This window comes from Hemibagrus wyckioides, linkage group LG29, assembly GCF_019097595.1.
Source record: "Hemibagrus wyckioides isolate EC202008001 linkage group LG29, SWU_Hwy_1.0, whole genome shotgun sequence".
NCBI lineage: Eukaryota > Metazoa > Chordata > Actinopteri > Siluriformes > Bagridae > Hemibagrus > Hemibagrus wyckioides.
The window spans coordinates 17,837,359-17,864,836 of NC_080738.1; the positions used below are offsets into that span (position 1 = coordinate 17,837,359).

The 27,478-nt window shown below is 41.2% G+C and overlaps 1 protein-coding gene across 2 annotated transcripts in view; it reads left to right on the forward strand.

Moving 5' to 3' along the window:
• ctnna2 (catenin (cadherin-associated protein), alpha 2) overlaps positions 1–27,478 on the forward strand; it is a 342,469-nt gene that overhangs the window by 230,980 nt on the left and 84,011 nt on the right. For both annotated transcript variants that reach the window (XM_058384690.1, XM_058384689.1), the window contains exon 8: positions 19,959–20,039. In XM_058384690.1, the coding sequence (XP_058240673.1) occupies positions 19,959–20,039 (81 nt within the window). The remainder of the gene's footprint in view (positions 1–19,958; positions 20,040–27,478) is intronic.

Below are 27,478 nucleotides of genomic sequence, written 5' to 3' on the forward strand. Positions count from 1 at the left end.
GGACAAACAAGTCCGATGGAGGCCCCACCTCACAACTTACAGGACTTAAAGGATCTGCTGCTAACATCTTGGTGCCAGATTCCACAGATCACCTTCAGGGATTAGTGGAGTCCGTGCCTCGACAGGTCAGGCTGTTTTGGCAGCAAAAGGGGCACCAACACAATATTAGGCAGGTGTATAAGCTTACTGTGAAGACTTTCATAGTTTACCCAACTTATATCACCTGGTTTATTTTAGTTTCTTTACTATATGGCCTGAAATTGTTTTCTTCTATAGGATTTTCTAGAACCTGAAGAATTTTATCTTCAATTTCAATTTACCAAGAGCAGTGAGAGACTGATTTTGAGTAGTGGTTTACAGAGAGATGAAAAAAAGTCTGATAAAGCCTTTGGAACAGCACACCGCACATATCTGTAGAATTACCAGTTCCAACTCAAAAAAATTGAAGACATCAATAATACCGGAGAATTTAATCCTAGAGCATTGTAAGTGCTTATATTGAATGTGTTGTCATGTTTTAGTGAGATTAGTGAATCATCTGCTCTCAAATATGTTTTGTTGTTGTATTTGCTATAGTTTATTTGCATTTTAATTCTTCCCAAGGATATTACCTGCTCTCTCGAACACTTTAAAAGAACAAAAAAAAAACAAAGGATGCAGTCTACATGATATGAACGTTGAATAATGATGAAAGCCGAACAACTGTTGCTACCGGTTTTATAAGAAATTAAGACAATTTAGCCCGTGAAAATGTATTCAGCGTCTCTTGATGCAGGATCTGTTGGGATGATGTGTTAGAGTCATTAACATCATTATGCTTTCACTCGTCATTACCGTTAGATCCTGCAGGCGATGTCATCACTGCTTATTATCCTAATCATTATGGGCCACGGGATGGCACCCATGAATGCGTCTCATCATGTATGCAAGTTGACATGTGGACACGTCTCTTGATAATTAGCTATTACTGATTATAGATTTATTATTCAAATGGACTGTTGAACAATGAAAAGTCTAAACCGGGTAGGGGATAATGGCTAATTGACCAGTCCTACAGAAAGGCGGGCAGTGTTGACAACTCCAATGAGCATTCTGCCGCTAGAATGGAGGACACGGAGGAGATCACGGCTTGCTGGGCTAGACGTCTTCCAGCAGGGGGCACTAGGTTTCTCAGAGGTGTTGAATTTCTACAGATGAAGCCAATCAGAGAAAGGAAAAAATGGTGTTTTTATAATTGTACACTTTTGCAGTCCTGGCACTTCTGGGAGTTTGGTATATCCTCCTAGGTGTAGCTGCCCATTCAGGGTCCATTCCCACTCTATGCCCGGTGCACACTGGGATAGACTCTGGATCTGCTTCAACTCTGATCAGGATAAAGCGCTTACTGAAAAAGAATGAATGATTAAAATTGACCCTGGATACTACTATAGAGAATTTGGGCCAAGTGTGAAAATGCTATAAGTCAACAAAAGAGACCAGCCAAATGCTATTTCTTTATTTTATGTAACAATTACTAATCAATCTCTAAAATAAAGTCTGCTGCCAAGCAAACGCTCAGCCAGCATAAACAAAGCATAAGCCCTTGAGTCTATGCGCAGACATGCTAACATAAACCATTCAAAGCAGGAGCAGACTTTGTTATTAAAAGACAATACCTCCTGTAGGCCGTGTGAAGGAGTGGGATACTGTATACGTGCATTAAATGAGCTCTCTCCTTGGTGAAAGTGTGATACTGAAAGCTTCACTAAGCTTCTTATAGGTATCAGGGAAAAAAAAATCAATAAAGCTTCATCTCAGTAGGTCAACCATTTGGTGACCCATGAAAGTTGTGTGGAGTGAGCGGTCCAGAGAGTGTGTTCACGCAAGTGTAAAGATGATACAAAATTGTGTATGTGTGTACACACAGCTTTGTCATGCTTCAAAGGACAGACTGGTTTTAGTGAGAATAGAGCAAACCGAACCTTTGTTAGATACTTCAATTGGTCTCGCGTTTATCTGAACTTTTAGCGATATATGAAGAACCTCGGTGAGGTCAAATGCAAGGCGAAGATTTACATTTTAAATTAGGAATAAGATTTGAGAAAAAGATTGCTGATTTAATATTCGTCTTGTGGTCTTCGGTGTTCTCTGATTGCAGTACCTTCCTTCAGGCTGACAATTTTTATCCGAATTCTTAAGAAAGTTTTCCAATGAAGGAACTCTGAGATGGATTGTGTTTAGTGAAAATGACATGTAATAAAGCAGTGGCTGTGTACTCTTAAACCTATAAGACAGGTGATGATTTAAAGGGAAAAAACAGTAAAGCAATCTTAATAAGATGTTGAGCAAAGAACAACTTCAGCGCACCTTAGCAATCTAGTAATATAAGGGAGTTTTTCCTCACCACAGGAATTGCTCATTAGGGATTAGGGATTAATCCAAATAAATTGAAATATAAATCTAATATTAATCTTGAAATTTTTGTCTAGCATTAATCTGGATCTATTTGTACTATATTTCTTCTGTTCTGTAAAGCTGCTTTGAGACATTGTTAAAAGCGCTATACGTATAAAATTGAATTGAATTGGATTGAACCTTGGCATGGATTCTGCAGTACTATTATTTTAAAAGTTATTTTTTTTTACTTGGTATTTTGATGAAGGTGGTGGTCTCTGTAACTCTCTCTTGTATCTTGAAGTCACCCATACGTTCAGTTCTGTTCAGATCTGGTGACTGTGAAGGCCAGAGCTTATGATTTGCATAATTTTCATCATTTTCAAACCATTGACTGTTCCCTCGTGGCCTGTAGATGGGGGTGGGGTCACTCTAGAAGAGACCTTGCCCATTGTGATGGAAATGTTTTTATTATACAGGTGATCAGTCACGAGAAGCTTTGATTGATTTGTGGTGACAGTTCTGTCTGAGGGGGCAAGTGGAGCTAAACCATGCTAGCAGAAATAAATAAATGCCCCACAGCATAGCAGCGACAGAGTCACAGTTTTATTTTTCTTTTTTTCATCTTTGTCACCTATGTGTCTACAGCACAAACACATACACTCTCTATTTTTCTTTCTTTCACACACTTAGGCCCACAGATGTATATAGAACCTGGCAGCTTTAACATGTCGCACCTTATTTCCATGACTACCTCTAGACCTTAATTTAAAAGTCACGCTCTCAGACCATGTTTCGTGTAAAATATATTTAGCTGCACTTTTCACACCCTTATACCAACGCACCTACCTGAGACTTTCAGCCAAGGAAAATAAAATAAATTAAAAAAAACCCCACTGTTCAGTCGAGCCAGTTGTAGCAATCATTTGTTTAGCCTAAAATAGAGATTTGCAAAGCTTCAGTAAGCTTCTTGACTGGTGACAAGCCAAGTTGTTTCTTTTATGCATCCTATCACCTGCAGTCTGAAAACGGACCTTCTAAAAACTGATTAGATCCAAATAAACACCTACTGTTTGTTTTTCCAAGCCTGAAGAATAAAGCAGACTGCTAAAGCAGTTCTTTACTTGTTGGTAGCTTCTGCTCAGTCTGTATCCACTGCTGACTGGTGTCATGAAATGATATTTAAAAGGGGTTAAAAGCAATGCAGAAACACACTGTTTCGAGCTCCTTGTTAAAGCAAGAACAGGTGTTCACTTTGGCGTCCTCCTGCCAATCCATTTTGCACCACTCCCACACCAGGATCATGCCAAGAACCTGGCCCACTCAGCTGCTCGCCAGACAGTTTTTGGACAGCTCTGGATGGCTTCTAGCGAGTGTGGAACTACTTAAACTTTGCCAAGCAAGCCTTTTGACATGGCCTGTTCAGATGGCACACTGCAGTCGCTCCTGTGCGTGTTTTGTCTATCGAAAGCTCAAAGCTACATTGCAATACCGTGGGTGTGTTTGTATACGCGACGTGATAAACATGCAGTCCAATTGCTTTGGAATGATCAAGAGTCTGCTGCAAGATTTGCAGAATGCCTTTGAGCTAACAAGATCTCCAAACAAGAGCCAAGCAATACTGATGCAACATAACATCCAGTAGCCATGAATGTTTGATTAGCTTCCATACTTAATGTTGTCTGTTGTTTGAACTGGAAGATGTGCTTTGCATCAAAACTCAAACCTGATCGTCGGGCTTTTACTCTCTTCCGGATCCGATAAAGTGTCAGAGTATTATTACTGTTAATAATATTATTGTGGAATTAAATACTAATTACAGATTGGACAGTATAGCGGGTCGCATTACAGCCCTGCAGCTCCAGGGTACTGAAATGTTCCTGTGCTATGGTTACTGTCTGTCTGGAGGTCTGTACCTTCTCCCTCTGTTCAGACTCCAACTCCATTCAAAAACCTCTCAGTGTCTGGCTCCAGATTTGTCCTAGGCATGAACACGTGTGTATAATACCCTGGAGTCTATCCCAACCTCACATCCAGTGTTCCTGGGATAAAGCTCTGGATTCACCGGGATGACTTGCTTGGCTAGTTTCTAGAGAAAGCTGCATCTAATCTCTAACCAGGATCTTAATAATGATAGATTTTCACCGCATGAAGTTTACTTTGAGCCTTTTTCCCTCTAAAACAACATCGGAAGACACTTAAACGTTCGTCTTGTGTAATATTTGCGGAACAAAGATACTAAAAAAAGCTTTGATAGCGAGGTATAAAATTGTTGTGGCTTATTGTATTCTGAACCCTGGCTTTATTTTCCTCAGGGGAAGCTCCATTGTATGAAATTTCTCCTTTCTTGTTCTTTTCCAGACGACTTAGTGTGCATACGGGTGACATTTGTTATACGACTAAACAGCGGAGACAACTTATTACAGGCAAATAATGGCTACATCATTAAGTTTTGTTAGTCTGTTATCTTAAATAATGGCTCTATCAATAATCAGCTGAGAAAATGTGTTTGAAATGCGGAGGGTTGTGTAGTCTTTAGGTAAATATCACCAGCATAGTTGTGTAACAAGAAAACATACAGCAAATCCTGACTCTGCTTAATATTTCTGACTTCACTGAGAGAGAGAGAGAGAGAGAGAGAGAGGGAGGGTGGGAGGGAGGGAGGCAAATCGCTTTTCTTCTACCTTCGTCAATGACAAGAAAAGCATTTCCATGTTGTTAAGTCCCTCTTGTCTTTTTAGAGTCTATAATTAAAAGTTTTTTTTAATTTTTTTTTTACGGCTAATCAAAGTCAGTTATGACTTTTCTCTTTGATGGAAACCAAATGTCTGTGTTTTTTTTTTTTTGGGGGGGGGGGGGGGGGTCTTAGCATTATCATTCGATTAACTTCAGCAGCTCTGCGGATTCTATTTAAGTACTGTTTTCTCAGGAGGGGGCAAGGTTGATGGCCTTGGGGCTTTCTGTGGGCAGCTCTGGAATGAATGAGCAGTCTCCAGCTGAATAAGGTGTCGAGCTAATCTTTTATTGCTTGCCTTTTTTTTTTTGCTGACCGATCCGATTGCGCTTTAATTTATTCGAATCATCTGACAAAAATGGCACATTGCTGTTACATACTGTTACATCATACAGCACTGATGGTGCCTGGTAATGTATCGGTTAGTCAGTCAGTGATCTTCACATCTTGTGTGGAAAAGCACCAACTTAGGATACGATACTGTGGTCCAGGAAGGTGTGAAGGACAACCTTATTAGCTAGACCACCAGGTGAGTGGACACTCCAGTGTGGTGCTCAGTCTCATGTTTTGACATCTGTTGGATAGTACAGAACTTCTTAACCCTTTACAACTAAGCTTTTAAGATGGCTTATGCAGATGACACATTACTCCAACTGACATTGCTAAAGCCACGCCTCTTCCTGTGTCTCCAGCTGCAAAGGCTGTTTGATGGACGGCGTAGAGTAGTGATAGTACGTTGTGAAGGATGACAGATGGGCTGCAGTGAGTAAATGTACATCTGCAGAGCGTTAGCTAGCAGGTGAACCTGCTAAAACAGCAACTCTGTATATTTGAATTGGAAGTTCAATATTTAGACTCGTTTTAAATCCGTTGCTCAGCCACTGTGTCTAAAACGCACTGCAAAAAAAAAACAACACAGCGTGCTTTGAAATGACTCTTCATGCTTCCCGATACGATTTGCCAGCTTTCCCTCCCGGCAGAATTACAGCTAAAGATGAGAAAGTGCAGAGAAGTTTTGGAGAAATGCACATTTCTTTGTCCAATAAAGAAGTCATTTTGAAAACGCAGAGCCCACATTCTTCTGGGTGAACAATGAAGTGCACGGCGTCTGTAACGTCGGGAGCCTCCGTGCAAGTACTTTTGTTGTTTTGAAGGAAATGAAGCGTGTAGTACTGCTCATATTTCAGTCAGAATTTCACTTGGGCTATAAAACTCCCAGATGATTCTGTTGGAGAGGGAGAGGAAGGAAGGAAGGGAGTGGCATGTTTTATTCATTAATATTAATGGGAAAAGATCTGGCAACACACAGCAAAGTCAGAAGTCGTTATTGCTCTTTGAATGAGATTTTTTTCCACATGGGGTTTATTTAGTGTTTTTTTTCTTCTTTATTTGTGTTTTTAAATTGTGTCTGTCCATTCTGTTCGTTTCGGAGAGTGTTTTGTGTCCCTGAAGTTTGAAGATCCTGCACAGATATGTGGCATTAAATATAGCTGTAAATATTAACACTCCCATGCTATAGTTTCGTACCAATTTCTACAAGGTTTCCATATTCTTGTCTTTCTCTTTGCTGTAGCCCTTTATATTTTTTCCTACCATTCCAGAGAATGCAGAACACTTTGTTCTGTTTTTGTAATAGATCAAGTCTCTGACGGAGGCAAAAGCCCGCTATCTCTCATACCAGGAAACCAACTGCACATCTTGGAGCCCTCACAAGCATACAAAATGCTTCAGAGGCACACAAAAACTCTTCCTATTTCTGTCTTCCTGCCAGATTTTATTTGCATTACATTCACAAAGCCGTCGTTGAATATTCTCCTCAGGCAGGATCGCACGCTAAGGGCTACATCAGTGTTTCCTAAAATCAGCCCAGGAGCTTCTTCCAAATCTGAAACTCTGGCCGAAGTTGACGGAGATTCAGTCCACCTTCTTGTGCTCTGTCCATGAAGAGGACACGGAAATACAGGATTAAACCTTTCAGCCGTTGGCATATGTTGTAACCCTGCATGTGTTTTTGCTAAGCCTGGGATCTCTCTATCTGTACATGTGTGTATGTGTGTGTGTGTGTGAGCACAAGTATGTCTGAAGAGCCCTCTTAACGCTCTACTAAAGTGGAGCTGCAGCTCATCTTAACATCCTGCTCCTGACACTAACTCTTGCCAAATGGCTGCAAATACAATTATATCCTGTGCACATGGGCACATGCCGTAACCCCGACAACCTCTTACACCATCAGCCAGTCAGAAGACTCCAGAGAAAACATATCACCTGGAAAGTTCTGTAAAATTACCCCATCATAAGGAAATTCAGAGGTTTGGTGCCTCGGTGTGGTTTAGTAGACATTAAAAATACATTGTAAGGCTTTTCATTTACAACACAAACCTGGCAGCTGTCCGAGTGTGGAGAAGAGTGAAATCAGATACCTGGCCTGAATGGTACAGTCTGTTCTTCTTTAACAAATCTAAATCTTCAGGAGGATTTTGTAAAACTCAAGCACTTGAGTTACAGGAGGCATGCATGGGTTTCGTGGGAGGTGTGGTCAGAGTTTCATCAGGAGCAGGTGGATGGGATCAGCAACACCATGAGATCATGAGGGCTGGTCATGAGAAAGGTAATGAAGAGGGTCATGATTAGATGTTGTCATGAGGTGGGGTTATGAGGTGTGGTTACGAGGTGTGGTCATGTGGAAAGTCATGAAATGTGGTGATGAGGTGTGGTCGTAAGGAAGTTCATGAGGTGTGGTCATGATAAAGGTCAGGAGGAAGGTCATGAGATGTGGTGATGAGGTTTGGTCATGCAGTAGGTCATGAGGTGGGATTATGAGATGTGGTCATGCGGAAGGTCATGGGGTATGGTCAGTGTTAGCAGGCAGGTGTATTCTGACAATCTACTGGAGAACTATGGTCATGCTCAAATTTTAGGATGGCAGCAGAACAAAAAATTTGTCATCAATCAACAGCGTGACAGTTACAACCTGAAGACCTTCTGAAAATCTTTTTCTTGATGCTCCACACAGTTCTGAACATGAAAACATAAAGACTCAGCATAAAGACTCCAAACTACATTTATACCTTTCATTATCAAGCACTTGAGGATGTGCTGAATTCTCAAAGAGGCTTTGAAACCGTTGTGCCTCTTCAACCATTAAAATGCCATAGCTGTGTGTGTGTGTGTGAGAGAGAGAGAGAGAAAGAGAGAGAGAGAGAGAGAGAGAGAGAGGTTAGAAAACGATTGCAGTAAATGAAGAGCTTGTATAAAGAGGCTGTGTAATGTTGGCCACCCTCTGTCACTTACTCAGTCTCTTAGGGATGGAGCTGAGTGAGAGTTTGTGGGCGAGTGTGTGAGTTTGTGTGTGAAAAAGAGAAGAAGAAGAAGAAGAAGAAGAAGAAGAAGAAGGAGAAGAAGAAAAAGGAGACAAGAATCAATTCAGTTATGAAGTGCATGCTAATGTATTAACCTTAACACCCAGCTTCTCCTGAGTGTGTGTTTAAAGCAGCTGTGCTCGGAGAGGCATCATGTTTATTCAGGATAAATACAGAGCATTGATCAGCCTGTGGTTTTGTACATCCATCACGTCTCATCCCGCATCGTTGCTCACGATGTACAGAGCGGAGTTTAGTTTTATTTTATTTTATTTTATTTGTTTTTAAGGCAGGAGTTCTCAAACTTCTGTGACCCCAAATGAATTTCTTTTCCTTTGCATTTTCCTCAGTAAGATGTAAATTTTTTTTTTTTGCCACATTTTTGTGTTTATTTTTGAAGGCTATAACCCGTAGCCGCGTAATCCGTGTTAAAATGCAGCGCTCCTACGCAAAATGTCACAAAAAGGTTGCGAAGTCTGCACTAGCCTTAGATGCGAGTTTACCGGAGGTGCCATCAACATCTGGCCGGAAATTCCTCCCACGCTGCCACTTTCCATCCTCCCTAGAGTCAGCAGGAGGAATAAAAGGAATAGGAATGAAACGCCTGTAGAGAAATGAGTCAGTGAAATAGGATCAGGTCCCCAGTGTTAAAGTGCTTTCTTAGTATCACTGCTAGCTTACGGCACCTTAGAGAGCCGGGTCAGGGTGATCCTGGCTGGAGTGTGTGTGTATGTGTTCTTGTGCCATGTGTTTTCTTCACCTGTGTTTTTAATACAGCCAGAAATATCATAATAACAGATCTAATGAACAAAAGCACCTCTCGATTCTGATTGGTCAGAAAGTTCTGGTTCTTTCCGGCTCCTTTCCGCTAAGCTGTAATGTAAAAGTGAGCCTGAAGTGCATGAGATGTGTTCATGCAGTTTGGTCATGAGGTGGGGTTATGAGGTGTGGTCATGATGAAGGTCAGGAGGAAGGTTGTGAGGAATTCCGTGAGATGTGGTCATGAGGTGTGGTTATGAGGAAGGTCATGAGGTGTGGTCATGAGGTGTGGTTATGTGGTGGGGTCATGAGGTGTGGTTATGAGGAAGGTCATGAGGTGTGGTCATGAGGTGTGGTTATGTGGTGGGGTCATGAGGAAGGTCATGAGGTGTGATCATGAGGTGTGGTTTTGTGGTGGGTCATGACGTGTGGTTTTGTGGTGGGTCATGAGGTGTGGTTTTGTGGTGGGTCATGAGGTGTGGTCATGAGGTGTGGTCATGAGGAATGAAACACCTGTAGAGAAATGAGTGAAATAGGATCAGGTCCCCAGTTTTAAAGTGTTTTCTTAGTATCACTGCTAGCTTACGGCACCCTAGAGAGCCGGGTCAGGGTGATCCTGTGTGTGTGTGTGTGTGTGTGTTCTTGTGCCATGTGTTTTCTTCACCTGTGGTTTTAGTACAAGCAGAAATATCATCATAACAGATCTAATGAACAAAAGTACCTCTCAGTTCTGATTGGTCAGAAAGTTCCAGTTCTTTCCGGTTCCTTTCCTCTAAGCTCTAACATAAAAGTGAGCCTGCAGGGCCGGTGCTTTGTGTCAGAGTCTATAACTCGCTTTGTGAATGATCGAACCTTCACCCGATCTGTTATTCATGAATAACATTGCTCGTATGCTAGGTTATGAACGCTGTCGTCATGTCGTAGGGTTGGAACAGCCTTTAAAGCCTTGATAGAGTCCACATCTGCCAGCGTTCATTCTTATAATCTGAATATGATAGCTCTATAGCATCTTTATGAAGCGTTTAATGAGAGGCCATCAAAGTGGCTCTTCCTGAGAGTGACACTGCAGCGGCGGCTATCTTAATTACAATCTGACTTCTTATTACAGAGAGTGAACCTAGCATTCTCTCTCTCTCTCTCTCTCTCTCTCTCGCTCTCTCTTTCTCTTTCTTTTGGAGTTGATACTGCAGATGGCTCATGTTCACACTCACACAGTTGCTGCAACACTAAGCTGTAATTGTACTTCACATCGTCTAATTGAATTGACAAGAAGCAGGAAATGATATCATTTAACACATTGATCTGTTAGGATGATGGAACTCACAGTCTCTCTCTCTCTCTCTCTCTCTCTCTCTCTCTCTCCATCTATGTATATCTGTCTGTCTCTTTAGTTTCTCTTTCACTTTGTCTCTATCTATATCTCTGTATGTGTCTCTCTCTCTCTCTCTCTCTCTCTCTCTCTCTACATACCTGTTTGTCTCTCTGTTTGTCTCTCTTTCAAATTGTCTCTCTCTGTCGGTCTGTCTCTATCTATCTATCTATCTATCTATCTATCTATCTATCTATCTATCTATCTATCTATCTATCTATCTATCCCCCCACCCCCACCCCCGTGTACATGTATTGTGTTTGTCTTAATGAATATTCAGTTCAGGGTGTTATTATGTGAAGATGGGCGGAGTCTATGCAAATGAATCACCTGCACTGTGTGTAAATGAACACACTTGAAGGATGAGTATTAAATTTGTAACTTTCTATAGAAACCCTGTGATTAAGAATAAAAGTTTTCTTCCAAATGACGCTTTAGTCTTTCTGATGAATTAGAAAGTTTGTTTTTATGTGCAGTCCGCGTTCTGTGCATCTTATTATCATTTCTATAGAATGAGGACATTACATAAATACGCTATCCCAAGTTTTAGCTCTGTGGATAAAAGCTATAGATGTGTAATATATTCCTGTCGTCATGGCGACATTTGTTCCCTTAAAGAGCCAAATGCACTTCCATGAACAAAAAGTACACATCAAACAAGTAGTTGTATTTTTTTCTGATTTGTTTTCAGGGCCATCTCATTCAGGCACAACATGCAAACTCCATTTAGAGCGAGACAGTAATCAAGCTGAGTGTGTTCCTGCTGAAAGCAAGCTTTTAGCCTGTCAGCTAAAATCCAGATGATCATAATGTCATATGCATTTATGCTTATGTATACATGAATAGCAGAGAACACTGGGGAACACTGGAGAACCCTGGATAACTCTGGGCTCCCTGAGTGTTCATCTGAAGGTTAAAGGAGAAGGTGATGTCCAGTCTCAGAGCATCCACTTGCTTAATCTGCTTTCTTACTCTCAGAATAATGACTTGAGGTTGTGCTGAAGAACAGAATTACAAAAAAAAAGAAAGAAAGAAAGAACTGGCGATAGAACAGGAAGTACAGTGTTCTAACCCTAGTATATTTCCAGTAGTTTAAATGAGGAGGATGAGAACAGTGACACCATCATTTGTTTGATGATGAAGGCCATCAACACTGTCACCTGGTACTGTGCTGTTTATACTGAAGAGTTTCCTCTGAAGAAGAAGAAATTAAATCCAGAGGTGAAGCTTTTGGCTAACATGAGCAGATATTAGCAACAAAAACAAGATCTCTTACTCCAAAATCATGAACACTGTAGATTAGATAAGATTAGATTAGATTAGTTAGATTAAAATAAATTAGATTGGATTAGATCATGCTGTAAATGCTGCATTGGGCGTTAGGAAGGTGCTTTAGAAGTTAGACAAATAAACAATAAATAAATAAATAAATAAATGATTGTATGCAACATTTACTAATTATATTAGATTTTGGACTTGGATTGATTTTGTGTCTGTGAAGATAAATGTCAGAAATATATTAATTTAGGATTTTTTTTTATTCTGTTATTCCTTCATTCACACATTTATTTACTTTTTTTATGTATCTTTAGACAAACTGTGTTATATACCTATTATCTTTGTTCATGATCTATCTATCTATCTATCTATCTATCTATCTATCTATCTATCTATCTATCTATCTATCTATCTATCTATCTATCTATTCTTTCTTTCTTTCTTTCTTTCTTTCTTTCTTTCTTTCTTTCTTTCTTTCTTTCTTTCTTTCTTTCTTCAATCCATCCATCATTTCATTCATTCATTCATTCCAACTTTTTGTTTGTTTGTTTGTTCATTCATTCACTTGTTTGTTTGTTTATTCACCTGTATCAGTGTGTAAGTGTGTATTCAGAGCAGCACACTGTGGTGTGTATTTCCTGGTCAGAGGTGACCCAGTCCTCTAATAGAACACATGTACAACATCAATCCAGGATGTCCAATGTGTTCGTCATTGAGATCCTGTCCTGCTGGGATTGGGTGTGTGAGACATGTTATAGAGGACACACACAGACACAGAGAGATGTAGACACACAGACACAGAGACACAGAGAGACATAGACACACAGACACAGAGAGACATAGACACACAGATACAGAGAGACATAGACACACAGATACAGAGAGACATAGACACACAGATACAGAGAGACAGAGACACACAGACACAGAGAGACATAGACACACAGACACAGAGACACAGAGAGACATAGACACACAGACACAGAGAGACAGAGACACACAGACACAGAGAGACATAGACACAGACACAGAGAGACATAGACACACAGATACAGAGAGACATAGACACACAGATACAGAGAGACATAGACACACAGACACAGAGAGACAGAGACACACAGACACAGAGAGACATAGACACACAGACACAGAGAGCCAGAGACACACAGATACAGAGAGACATAGACACACAGACACAGAGAGACATAGACACACAGATACAGAGAGACATAGACACACAGATACACAGACACAGAGAGACATAGACACACAGATACATAGACACAGATAGACATAGACACACAGATACACAGACAGACATAGACACACAGATACACAGACATAGACACAGATACACAGACACAGAGAGACATAGACACACAGACACAGAGACACAGAGAGACATAGACACACAGACACAGAGAGACATAGACACACAGATACAGAGAGACATAGACACACAGATACAGAGAGACATAGACACACAGATACAGAGAGACAGAGACACACAGACACAGAGAGACATAGACACACAGACACAGAGAGACATAGACACACAGACACAGAGAGACAGAGACACACAGACACAGAGACACAGAGAGACATAGACACACAGATACAGAGAGACATAGACACACAGATACAGAGAGACATAGACACACAGACACAGAGAGACAGAGACACACAGATACAGAGAGACATAGACACACAGACACAGAGAGACATAGACACACAGACACAGAGAGGCAGAGACACACAGATACAGAGAGACATAGACACACAGATACACAGACACAGAGAGACATAGACACACAGATACACAGACACAGAGAGACATAGACACACAGATACATAGACACAGATAGACATAGACACACAGATACACAGACAGACATAGACACACAGATACACAGACAGACATAGACACACAGATACACAGACACAGAGAGACATAGACACACAGATACACAGACACAGAGAGACATAGACACACAGATACAGAGAGACATAGACAGAGAGACAGAGACACACAGACACAGACAGACATAGACACACAGATACAGAGAGACAGAGACACACAGACACAGAGAGACATAGACACACAGACACAGAGAGACATAGACACACAGATACAGAGAGACAGAGACCCAGAGACACAGAGAGACAGAGACACACAGACACAGAGAGACATAGACACACAGACACAGAGAGACAGAGACACATAGACACAGACAGACATAGACACACAGATACAGAGAGACATAGACACAGAGAGACAGAGACACAGAGAGACATAGACACACAGACACAGAGAGACATAGACACACAGACACAGAGAGACAGAGACACATAGACACAGACAGACAGAGACACACAGACACAGAGAGACATAGACACACAGATACAGAGAGACATAGACACACAGATACAGAGAGACATAGACAGAGAGACAGAGACACACAGACACAGAGAGACATAGACACAGACAGACATAGACACACAGATACAGAGAGACAGAGACACAGAGAGACAGAGACACACAGACACAGAGAGACATAGACACACAGACACAGAGAGACATAGACACAGACAGACATAGACACACAGATACAGAGAGACAGAGACACACAGACACAGAGAGACATAGACACACAGACACAGAGAGACAGAGACACACAGACACAGAGAGACATAGACACACAGATACAGAGAGACAGAGACACAGAGAGACAGAGACCCAGAGACACAGAGAGACATAGACACACAGACACAGAGAGACAGAGACACATAGACACAGACAGACATAGACACACAGATACAGAGAGACAGAGACACAGAGAGACAGAGACACACAGACACAGAGAGACATAGACACACAGACACAGAGAGACAGAGACACACAGACACAGAGAGACATAGACACACAGACACAGAGAGACATAGACACAGAGAGACAGACACAGAGAGACATAGAGACATAGACACAGAGAGACAGGCACAGAGAGACATCGACACACAGACACAGAGAGACATAGACACAGAGAGACAGACACAAAGAGACATAGACACACAGACACAGAGAGACATAGACACAGAGAGACAGACACAGAGAGACATAGACACACAGACACAGAGAGACATAGACACAGAGAGACAGACACAGAGAGACATAGACACACAGACAGAGAGACAGACACAGAGAGACATAGACACACAGACAGAGAGACAGACACAGAGAGACATAGAGACAGAGACACAGAGAGACAGACACACAGACACATAAAGAGACATAGACACACAGACACAGAGAGACAGAGACACAGAGAGACATAGATACAGAGAGATACACAGAGAGACATGATGGTTAAGCAGGACCTCGGTGCAAACTGAAAATATATTGTTGTAGGACTTAAAGACACTGTTTAAAGCTCCAGATGTTTAATACAGTTCTGGAAGCCAGTATTATTTTAATGGTCCTTGATGATGACCAGACTGGAGCTCTGTCCCACGTCCACACCGTCCACCACTTCTGTCCAAATCTAGAACAGTCATTTTTAAAGCTCAGTAGCAGTAAAGACTCTGAGAGTGGAATAAAACCTCCAGGCTTTGGAGAGTAGAGTAATGGAGAAGGAGGTCAGGGTATCGCAGAGCTTCACAAAACAAAGGTCCATGATCAGAGAGGAAGTAGATACTCAACATCTGTTTCACATCACTGAGTGGAGAGACCCATCATTAAACCCACTTCCATTCTCTTCATCCAACACCAGCACAATAGCAGAGAATCAGAATCTGCCACTTCCTCTTCTACTTTCTCTTCTACTTCCTCTTTCACTTCCTCTTCCACGTTCTCTTCCACTTTCTCTTCCACTTCCTTTTCCATGTTCACATCCATTTCACTGTTTTTTCCACTTCCATGTCTGCTTCCATTTCCAATTCTACTTTTCTTTAACTTTTCTACTTTTACTTCTACTTCTATTTCCACTTCTACTTCTACTTTTACTTCCACTTCTTCTTCTTCTTCTTCTTCTTCTTCTTCTACTGCCACTGCCGCTTCTACTTCCGCTTCTACTTTTACTTCCGCTTCTCTTCTATTTTTACTCACATCTTCTTTTACTTCTAATTCCACTTCTGTTTCTACTGCCACTTCCACTTCTATGTCTACTGCCACTTCCTCTTCTACTTCTAGTTCCACTTCTATTTCCATTTCCACTTCTATTCTACTTTTACTGCCACTCCCACTTCTACTTCTTCTGCCACTTCTATTTCTACTTCCACTTCTTCTTCTACTTCTACTTCCACTGCCACTTCTACCTCATGTCTACTTCCACTGCCACTTGTACTTTCCCTATTCTTTCTTTCTTTCTTTCTTTCTTTCTTTCTTTCTTTCTTTCTTTCTTTCTTTCTTTCTTTCTTTCTTGACAAACTCGACACACTGTATACAAAAGTCTCATTGTGACATTTCCTGTAGCTAGGAGCATGCTAGCACTAGCAGACACAGGCCCGTGTGGAATGGAGTCATAGCTGAAATGTTCTGTTTATTTCACTCTGTTTTCTCTTCGTTTTTTTTTCTCCCCTCAGTGGTGATTCACTGCCCTGCTCCATTCATCTGTGTTTTCTAAATTGTACTTTTACTATCCTGATAACCGTGTGAGACCGCGTGAGATTGTGTCCGCTGAGGTATTAATATCAATACTCGTACTGTCATCATTTCATGCTAGGTGAATCTCAAGGGCAGTTGCTTAGCAACATGGTCATCCATTCAGTCATTTGGCCGCTCTGCAGTTTTCCGCACACAGTTTTGGCATGTAATGCACCCCGGAGCTTCTGCGGCTACGTTTCAGTGAGCCGCTGCGGTCAGTTCTCCTTTTATTTATTTATTTTCTGTTGCTTTCTGACATTATTTTAATTATTGAACAGTTAGCATTTCAGTGCAATGATGCTGAAAGTGTCGAGTTTAATTATTTATTTATTTGCAAACAGTCCACTGTTGATCTAGCTACGTTACATCTCACTGACTCCATCTCTCTCTCTCTCTCTCTCTCTCTCTCTCTTTCTCTCTCTCCCTCCCCCCATCTCTTACTCTCTCCATCTCTCTTTCTCCCCTCTCTCCACCCCCCTCTCTCCATCTCTCAATCTCTCTCTGTATCTCTCCCTTCCCATCACTCTCTCTATCTCTCCCTCCCTCTCTCTCCCCATCTCTCTCTCTCTCTCTCTCTCTCTCTCTCTCTCTCTCTCTCTGTCTCTCTCTCTCTCCCCATCTTTCTCTCTCTCTCTATGTCTCTCTCTTTCTCTCTCTCTCTCTCTCTGGCTACATTGTGAGAAATTAATGGCCACCTCTTATTTGTTCTTTATTGCAGTGCTACAAAGTCCTATGATGCTTTAAACGATGCCATCTAAACTGGAGAGGAAAGAAAAAAGCCGTCACGCTTTAAATGAATTCTCGCAGTGTTGCGCTACTTTATGAAGCTCATCTGAGAAGTGAAAGGAGATTTTGGGGTAATTAAAAGATTGACTATCTGTCAGACGGCTTCTAATGGAAATGGATTCGAAAGGAGATGGCACGCTTTATTGCTCAGGCGTCTTTATTGGCAAAAAAACGATATGTTACACCTCGTTATAAATGTTCGTGTTCAACATACGTAGCTATGACATAACTTGACTTTATTACAGTTCATAATCTGGAAACATGAACCAGTTTTTGCCCTCTAGCACTACTTTAATAACACTTAACAAATGACTTAGTGTTCATAAGGCTACATAACCCCATCATACACCATGAATGATGAAGGCATCATAATCAAGGAATAATCTACAAAATGACGTCTTTATGAAGCATTTAGAAAGGTGTTTATTAGTCTGATGAATAGGAATTATGTTCATAGCTAGAGAAACAGTGTGCCATCAGTTACAGAGATGCTGTAAACTAGGGTAGGCCTCCAAGACAGTGTCATAGCATAGTGCACGCGCTATAATCAGTCATGAAGTGTCGTAGCAGTTACGTGTCTATAATCACAGAGTGAAGGAGTAATATCAGATAATTATGTCAGGTAAAACCTCTTGTTTGTGTGTGACATTAAAATCAACACCTGTTGGAATAAGCCTTAATAGATTTTTATGTCAGTAGTTATTAAGGTCTAATGTAGGTGTCATATGATCAGTGTGTTGTCAACACGAATCAGTGCTAACTCACTTAGTGTCATGTCAACATGACGTAGCTAGAGAATGTTTATACCTATAATGTTTATGTTTATCACTGTGAAGGGCTTATGTAGCTGTCATGATCAGTCTGAGGAACCAGAAGTTCTGATGCCTTATGTCAACTGACTTAGATTAGCATAACATGACAGCATGTTATGTTAGCATAGCATGACAATTTTACATCAAACTGTCTTATTAATCCTTGTAAGTGTTTATGTAGTGATATGCGAGTTGATATTAAAGGGTTTATGCAGGTGTCATTTAGCTATATGTGCAGCATTAGAAATGTATACAAGAAGTGCACTATTAGTGGTTATAATGATTTAGTGCAGAACTATAACACATTATAATGCAAATGTATGTCATCAAACATATTTCATGTGGACAGCCTTACGTCAACACAGCTCTACGTCAACTGACAGAGTGGAATATCAGTGTGAATAAGCATTTATAATTGCTCATGTATGTTGTTATGAAGGGCTTATGTAGCTGTCATGATCAGTCTGATTGTAACATACCAGAATTTTTGGTGAAACTCAGCCTTATGTCAACATGACTGTATGTCAACTGACTTAGAAATGTTTATGTACTGATATGGGCAGCATTAGAAATCCATATAAGAAGTGTGCTATAAGGAATTACAATGATTTAATGCAGACCAATAACATGTTATAATGCAAATGTATGTCAACAAACATCTTTCATGTGGACAGCCTTACATCAACACAGCTCTACGACTACTGACAGAGTGGGATGTCAGAATGTGACATCAGAATAGTTGAAATAAGCATTTATAACTGCTCATGTATGTTGCTATGAAGGGCTTATGTAGTCATTGTAACATACCAGAATATCTGGTGAAACTCAGCCATATGTCAACACAGCTCTATGTCAGCTGACACAGATGAGTGGAATGTCAGAATAGTTGGAATAAGAATTTATAACTGCTCATGTATTTTGTTATGAAGGGCTTATGTAGGTGTCACGTAACCCTATGAAATGAGGTGTTTTAATCTGATAAAGAGGAATTCACCATTACGATGTCTTTACGACACTTTTGAAATGCACTTTTCTGTTGTTTTTCTCGTAGTTGTTGTCCGCATCAACTTCCTGAAACAGACAAAACTCATGAATGAGAAACAGAAAGCTCCGGAATTTCTCTTCCATCTCCAGCATTTTATATTCTTCTAGTCGCCCTCTGAGTCTGTTTGTTTCATCCCTCTTTGACTGAAGCGTTTGGCTGCTTCAGTCTTCAGTCGAGCTGTCCATTTTTAATGAGATGCTGTGTTGCTCTCTGTGTGTGTGTGTGTGTGTGTGTGTGTGTGTGTGTGTGGTGTCAGCGCTGCCCCAGGCCGCAACTTGGCTCTTGAAAGACAAAGGCGTACAGAGAGACAGAGAGAGACGGAGTCAGAGGCGACATGGGTTCTGGCCTGTCGTCTGTGCACAGGGTATGTTCTAGCACCTCAAACAAGAGGCAGCTGTGAGCTGTCAGACAGATCGGACCCTGGGGGCCGGGGGTCTGGCCATCATGCTCGCTTTAATTGTTCTCTAACGAGAGCCTGAACTGGGTCTGGATTGTTTATGAGCGCTCTCTGACAGACAGGGAGGAGATTTAAAAAAAACAAAAAAACTCTGCCTTCATGACTAACACCAGGGGCTTTTTTATCTGCATCTTCAAGAAGACACCCACTGGCATGTGTGTGTGTGTGTGTGTGTGTGTGTGTGTGTTATTGGAGTTGGGTTTCTCCATTTTTATAGACCCTTTTTTAGCTCTGTGAATGTTTTGCTAATTTTCCTTCCTGTGGTACTATCTAATCCACTAAGTACTAGTGTGCATCTAAAATATTCTCTCTCTTTCTCTCTCTCTTTCTCTCTCTTCTCACCACAGACGGGAAGGAAAGAGAGAGGTGACCCGCTGAACTCTGCCATCGACAAGATGACTAAGAAGACCAGGGACCTGCGCAGACAGGTGATCTCCATCAGCCATCATTCCATCACACCATCATTCCATCATTCCATTGCTCCATCAGTCCACCACCCCATCACCCTATCAGTCCAACACTCCTTCAGATTCTTATTCAACATAACTCCAGTCCATCACCACATAACTCCATCACTGCACCACTCCATTGCCCTATCAGATCAAAACACTGTTACTGCACAACACCACTCCATCATTCCATCACTCCATCACTTCATTACATCACAAAATCACATTACAGCATCATATCATTCCTCCATCACTACATCACTCCAACACATCAACACATCACTCCATCATTCCATCAGTTCAACACACTGTTACACCATCAGCATCATTTCATCCCCTCATCCCTACGTAACTCAATTACTGCATCAGTCCATCACCTCACCTCTATCTCACATCACTCACATCACTCCATCACTGCTTCACTGCAACCCACCATTACTACACTCCATCATTACATCACAAAACCACATTACAGCATTGCATCATCCGTCCATCCATACATAACTCAATCATTTCTTCAGTCCATCCCATCACCACATCACTCCATCAGATCAACACACCATTACACCATTGCTACATCATACCTCCCCTCCATCCCTACATAACTCAGTCACTGCATCAGTCCATCACCTCACCTCCTACATCACTCCATCACCACGTATCTCCTTCACTGCTTCACTGCAACCCACCATTACTACACATCATCACTCCATCACTTCATCACATTTCAAAACCACATTACTACATCATACCATCCCTTCATCTCTACATAACTCAATCAGTTCCTCAGTCCATCCCCTCACCAGATCACTCCATCATTCCATCAGATCAACACACCATTACTACATCATATCATCCCTTCATCTCTGCATAACTCAATCACTCCATTACTGCTTTACTCCATCACCCCATCAGATCAACACACCATTACTACATCACCTCTCCTCTACATTACATCATCACTCCATCACTGAATCCTGTTACAGAATTCTGTTAAATTATACACTGTAAATACTCTGGATTCTGCTTCATCTCACACACTCGTGTTATCGAGCGTTCTCTACAGAGGGATACACTGAGATGTAAACATTTCATCTATAGATATCTCTAAAGCTGCTGTGTTACATTATTATGCAAATAAAATTGTTAGAATTGAATTAAAGAAATATCCAGAATTCCAAAATATCCAGGAAGTGAGGTGGAAAAAAAATCCTCCTGTAGCCTAGTGGAACCTGGATTCCTGTTGGAAAAGTCTGGAAGTGAATTGAAACTAAACAGGGGAGGAGGATTGCTGTTTGTCCTGCAAGCTGAAATAAGGATATTTTTCAAACCGTGGACAAGATTAGGTTGATGTCCTGAGATCATATTTTTTGGAATAAAAAAGAGACAAACCATTGAGGACTAAAAGCAAGAATTATTTGTAAATATGTCATAATAATTCCACTAAGCTAACCCCAGCTTCGTTGTGTGTTCTAAGATCTCTGCTGATTCTGCAGCATCTCTCCTAATTAGAAATCTTTTTTTTTTCTACCTTCCATTAATATATCTGAGACGAAGCCTGATACCACCTTCTGCCTCCATGTCATCACCTACATTACCAAAAAAGCTGTAAACCTTCCCGCTTCGGAATTCACCCATAAACTAAGGGACCTGTTTACAGATTCTCCTGGGCTGGCACTTTTAATCCTCTTAAGCCATTTATCTCATTATCTCGCACTGTACTACACAGAGTAAGATGTTTACAGCAGTTGGCGGTGTTGAGGGGTTTTACGCTACAGTAAAGTGATTTAAAGGAAGCGGAGATTGTTTGATCATCGCAGTTTTTACCCAGCTTCGGTTTCGTTCTGCACATCAACACTCGACAAGGAGCATATGTTCTGGTATTTAAAATAAAAAAAAAACAGACACACCTTAGCAGCATTATGTCTGACAACATTCCATTTATACCGAGCGTGACGAAGAGCCGGGATTAAGAATCATTTTCTGGCATTCTCAGCACATGTCCACCCCAGCATGCACTATAGCTTAATTCCATGCGTTTTTTTTTTCTTTTCTTTTTTTCTCTTTGTTCGCCGTTGTTTACGCAGCTTTGTGGATTTAATGTGAATGTCTCCATGACCTTCCTCAATCAGAACTCACTGGCTAATCATTACTGGGTTTTTGTAAATGGATTGTGTCGAGCTGATGCGTCTGCAGGACTGGGCACTGACACAGAAAAGACCCGGACACATTACATATCAGAACAAATGCATTATCATTACACTGTGATTTGGGCGCTGTGACGTCCTGCAGTGATGTTCTTTAGATATGAAATGTAAACATGGTCTCATTTGTGTTTAGCATGTAAATTTTTGATTATGAACATGCAGCTTTGTGAAAGCTAGGGCTTAGAAATAAATGTCCAGGCTTCTCCTGATGGAGAAAATATGAGTCCTGGGATCTGTCCCCCGCCTGGAGTTCCACACGGCTCTAAGTCAAATGAATGAAGGCATCGCCATCTCATCAAATCAGCCTCAGCGGCGGAACAGCAAACTCTCCGTGGCAGCAAGCTTTGAGTTATTGCTGTCTACCTGGCAAGAGGATCTACAGCTTGAGCCTTAGCAAATCAAGTGTCCGCTTCCCTTCAAGAGCGGAGGGACAATTGCGGCAATAGCTGTGGCAAAACGTTGGTGCCAGGGATTTCTGTCTAGCAGAGCCTTTGTTTTTGCACTTTATTGCATCGCCCCGCTTGACCTGGTTTATTTATGGGGCTCTCTTTTGAATCATCTGGCTGAGTTGTTGAGCAAAGGGAGGGGAGTGTTGTTTATGCTAGGTGTGGTGTTCATTTGCATAAATGCCCAAGCAAGTCCTCTGGGTTTGATGGTATATCGCTTCCCCATTCAGGGAGGATAGATATCGACTCATGGAGTGCTAGTGCAGTCTAGGACAAAGGCGTCAAGTCCCACCTGAGATTCTTGGCTACCAAATCAATACCAATATAGTTTTAAGATATAGAAAAGATGACATGGCAGTTGGTCATTTTTATGGCAGGAGTTTGTAAGCAGTTTGTACAGCCATTCCATTCCTTCCCAAGCGAGATGTCCTCAAGTGGTGGAGGTAATTCTGCAGGAGGAAGTCTAGTCACGATTCCGAGACCGACATTGTTCAGACCTTTGCTAGCGGGAGAGTTCTCCAGGCTGACTGTGAGCTCCAGAAGCGTGTGTAACAGTTGAAAGTGAGAGAGAGAGAGAAGTCAGGATCGAAAGTCAAGAGACAGTGCAAAAAACTGACAGACAGTGTAAGAGAGACCCAGATGGACAGAAAAAAAATGTCATGTCTGAGAGCCCTTAAGCAAGACTGAAAAGACTGATTGCATGATTTGATATAAAAATTGCCATGAGGGTGGTATTCCAGCACGATGAATAGTACTAATTGAGGAGAGAGGGCTGACGAGGCTAGACCGGTAGCCTTAACTGCCTGCTCTCATGCAATTAGCAATCCCCAGATGCAAGCTCGTTTACACGCTGGAGCTATGCCATGTATTTGAAGGCCTATCACCCTGTTTCTAATTAATGCCTCTGTCATCTTCTCTTTCCTGCCAGGGCATTGATTGATGGCTGACTACAGGACAGCCTTCTAGTGACATGCACTTTTCATAGCATATGTTCCTAAGTTTATTTTTCTGCACCAGTTATTCCTTCTGTTTCTTAAATAATTCATGTTTTTTTTTTCTAGTGTGAGGAGAGTCTATCCACAAACCTGTCCTTAAAATATAAAATGCAGCGATGTGTAGCGGCTGAACTTAGGATTTAGATGGAGTTAGCAATAAAGATTTGACCTGTAAACAATATTTAATTAATTAAATATTGCAATCTTTGGCAAAATCTGGGGTATAAGAGGAATAAAAAGCTCTAGAACATTAACTTTAGGATGGTCAGAGCATCTTCTCTTCATCATTCCACCATGTTGTGGTTTATTCTTTACGTGTCCTGCCCACATCTGATTTCAGAGACAGAGCTTCTGTGTTTTGCAGTCTGTAGACACACCCCGCTGCTCTGCATAACATTTGCGGTTTGCATCCTTATCTATAATTACAAAAATGGACTCGGGTATTTACCCAATTTAAGATAAACATCTGCTTCCTTACTTTCAGTTCTTTACTACTTGAGATTTGTCTAATCGACTAGCTTTATCATGCGACTGTCACACACTGGCCCCGAGGGCTGAGCACTCCTACAGAATCTTTATTCAGCTCTTTAAGACTTTGACGATGTGTCCTGAGGAAATGTGTCTAAGAGAGAGGGAGAGACTTATACAGGCCGGCAGACGTCTTTTTTGGTATATAATGGTCCTGTACTGGTGAAGAAGTGATAGTGTACTCAGAGGGCAGTATGTTCATGCAGTTGGTAGTGTTTTCAGGACGAGCGCTATGATCCTGTGCACTGATAAATCCCGTGGCTGGCTCTCTGTGATTGCCGAGCGGAGGAACCGGGAACGCCGAGCTCCATTTGTCATATCGGAGTCTGATAATGGCCCGGTCTGGGTTTCCTTCTCATGCTGCAGCCAGTCGCATTACAGGTCTGCAAAACAGATATTTCCAGCCGGCTCGCCTTGATAAGTCCCAACACCCAGAGCCATCTTATGTCAGGACTTCTTCCTGAATTGTGGACTTTGATTTGCTAGAAAAGGTTTCTATAACAGCATTTCTGAATACAGGGAAGCTGTTAAACACAGGTTTCCTAAAATGTTTAGGTTTTTATAAAATGCATGGTTGGGGGATGTGGTAGCTTAGTGCTTAAGAGTTCTCACGTTCACCAAGCTGCCACTGCTGGGCCCCTGATCAAGAGCCTTAACCCTCAATGGCTCAGTTTTATAAAACGAGAGCTAAAAATGCAAGTTGCTGTGGATAAGAGCGTCTGGCAAATGCCAGAAATGGAATTCTTACTTGTTGATAAGATGAAGTTTTTGTAAAATAAGGAGATGTTTATTAGCTTTGTGGTGATTCTTGACACTTCATTGCTGATCTTTTTTTTTTATAACAGTATGACTACCTATAAAGCCAGAAAATAATCAGGACTAGGTACAAGTTTTAGTCTAATATATCTGATTTTATCTCATTAAACCTGACACCCAACATCTGGGAATGTCAATAAGGTCCTTGTTAGAAATATATACAATTGTGTTTTTACAGAATGTTAAGGTTTTAAATAGTTAAATAGAATGTAAAGGAAGAGAGAAACAGGTAACAAAAATGAACTACAAATATGGGAGAAAAGATATATATATATATATATATATATATATATATATATATATATATATATATATATATATACATATATATGATGTAGAATAGACTGTATTTTCGAAAATGTAATCTCGCATCCTTCCTTCCATCATTGCTTCCTTCCTTCTGCTGCTTTTACTCAGCACAGCCTGAGACATTAAACCAGGAGGACATTACGCAATTTACAACCATTTACACACATCACAGCAAGATCAAGAGCAGGACGCTCCAGCCTATTTTTCCACATTTTTCTCTCTCAATTTCACCGTCCTCTTTACTCCCCTCTCTCCTCCCCTGATCTCCATCTGCATGCCGTTCCCTTTATCCACCACATCCAGTTATTTCATTTTGATTTATTCAGGTTCCTCACGCACAAGGAAACCTGATTCTCCCCTGATTGCTCTTGACATTTTAATAAGAAACATGGCGCTGTTGACCCCCAGGCAGCTCCCTCTCACTATTTACCTGCATTCACAAATGAAAGGGCTATCGAAAGGAAATGAAAGTGAGGATGTGCAGGCTTTTGTTTATAGGACCTTCTAATTTTCCTATAATTTTGCATTTGCCGCTTTTTGAATGGTAATCGCTTTAAAACAAACCGCGGGGCAGCTGAGGACCCAACAGTCCATTCACATTCTACTTTATTTGCACACAAGCGACTTACATAATAGACACGAGCCCAGGCTGTAAGATTTGTTCAGAATAAAAAGATAAGCCGTGTAAAGTTCACCGTAGGGATTCTTGCGACAGTTCCTGCGACATCTGTTTCCTTGCCAGAACCTGATCGTAATCCTTAGACATACAGTTTCCCATTAAAAAGCAAATTTGCCAGACAGAGTCTAATCTCGTCTTTGAAGATCATGCCTCCACATTTTGCTCCGCTGGCAGTCAGAGATGTTTATCTTTCAAGCTTAGTTAAGTATACACCCCCTTTAATTATTTCTTGGTATGCCTCCAAATTCACTCAGATTGAATTTTTTTTTGCCACTGAGGTTTGCTGTTGCTACAGAGCCATCTGGTTGACAAATTTGGGCAAATTGGAGAAGAAAATGAGATGAGGGAACTAGTAGTAGCATCAGACATGAAACTTTTTTGTTGTGTCTTCTTCTAAAATACAAAATGGATTAGGTGCAGGTGATGAAAGCACTAAGCTAAGCTTAGTCCTGGACAAAAACAAGCCAGTCGTGGGATTCTGTGAGCTCAGGTATGTGGAAGAGGGCAGATAGCACTTACTTCCAAAAATGAAACTTTACATATATCTGAGAAATCTGGGATTAGTCTTCAACCTCCAGGTGAAAAATAGTCCATTTGTATTTAAACCTAAGTAAGCCTTTATTTGTCACATATACATTACAGCACAGTGAAATTCTTTCTTCGCATATCTCATCCTTGGAGGTTGGGGTCAAAGTACAAGGTCAGCCATGATGCAGCACCCCTGGAGCAGGACAGGGGGGTTGAGGGCCTTGCTCAAGGGTCCAACAGTGGCAGCTTGGTGGTGCTAGGGCTTGAACCCCGATCTTCCAATCAACAACCCGGAGCCTTAACCACTTGAGTCACCACTGCACAAATCTGTACAATAAACCTGTTCTGTTCTTTGCTCAGGTGTGGTTCCTGGTGAAAATACAGTATCTGAGAGAGGTGTTTCCGAGAGAAAAGAGAGAACTGTGAATTGACTTGACTGCAGGAAATTCCTCAAATGAACCAGATGTTTTTGGGTTGCAGCATTTTTCTTTATTTGGTGTAGTCGATTGAAAGCGCAGAGCTGTAGAGCTACAGAAATACCATGGAGTCTGGAGATTTTCACCATTTTCTCAATGCTTGGGTGATTTTTAGGATTTCTCTCCAATTTTGCCATCTTGTTTCAGACTCAGGAATAAACGTTTCACACTTTCAACCCTACATGTCACACAGCAACACTTCCTTTCTGTTTGATTTGTTTAATTACATGCAGTGAGAAAACAAAACAAATTAAATAACATGCGAAAGAAAAAGATCACATTAAGCTTTAATTTTGGATTAAACAGACTAATAGGTGTGAAATGCAGAGAAAGCAGGAAGAGAGAATGTAGAGCTAATTCTCAGAATTGGTGCTGAGAAGACTGCAAAATCTGGCTAAGAAGATGAAGGGCAGTTGATTATAGATATGATGATT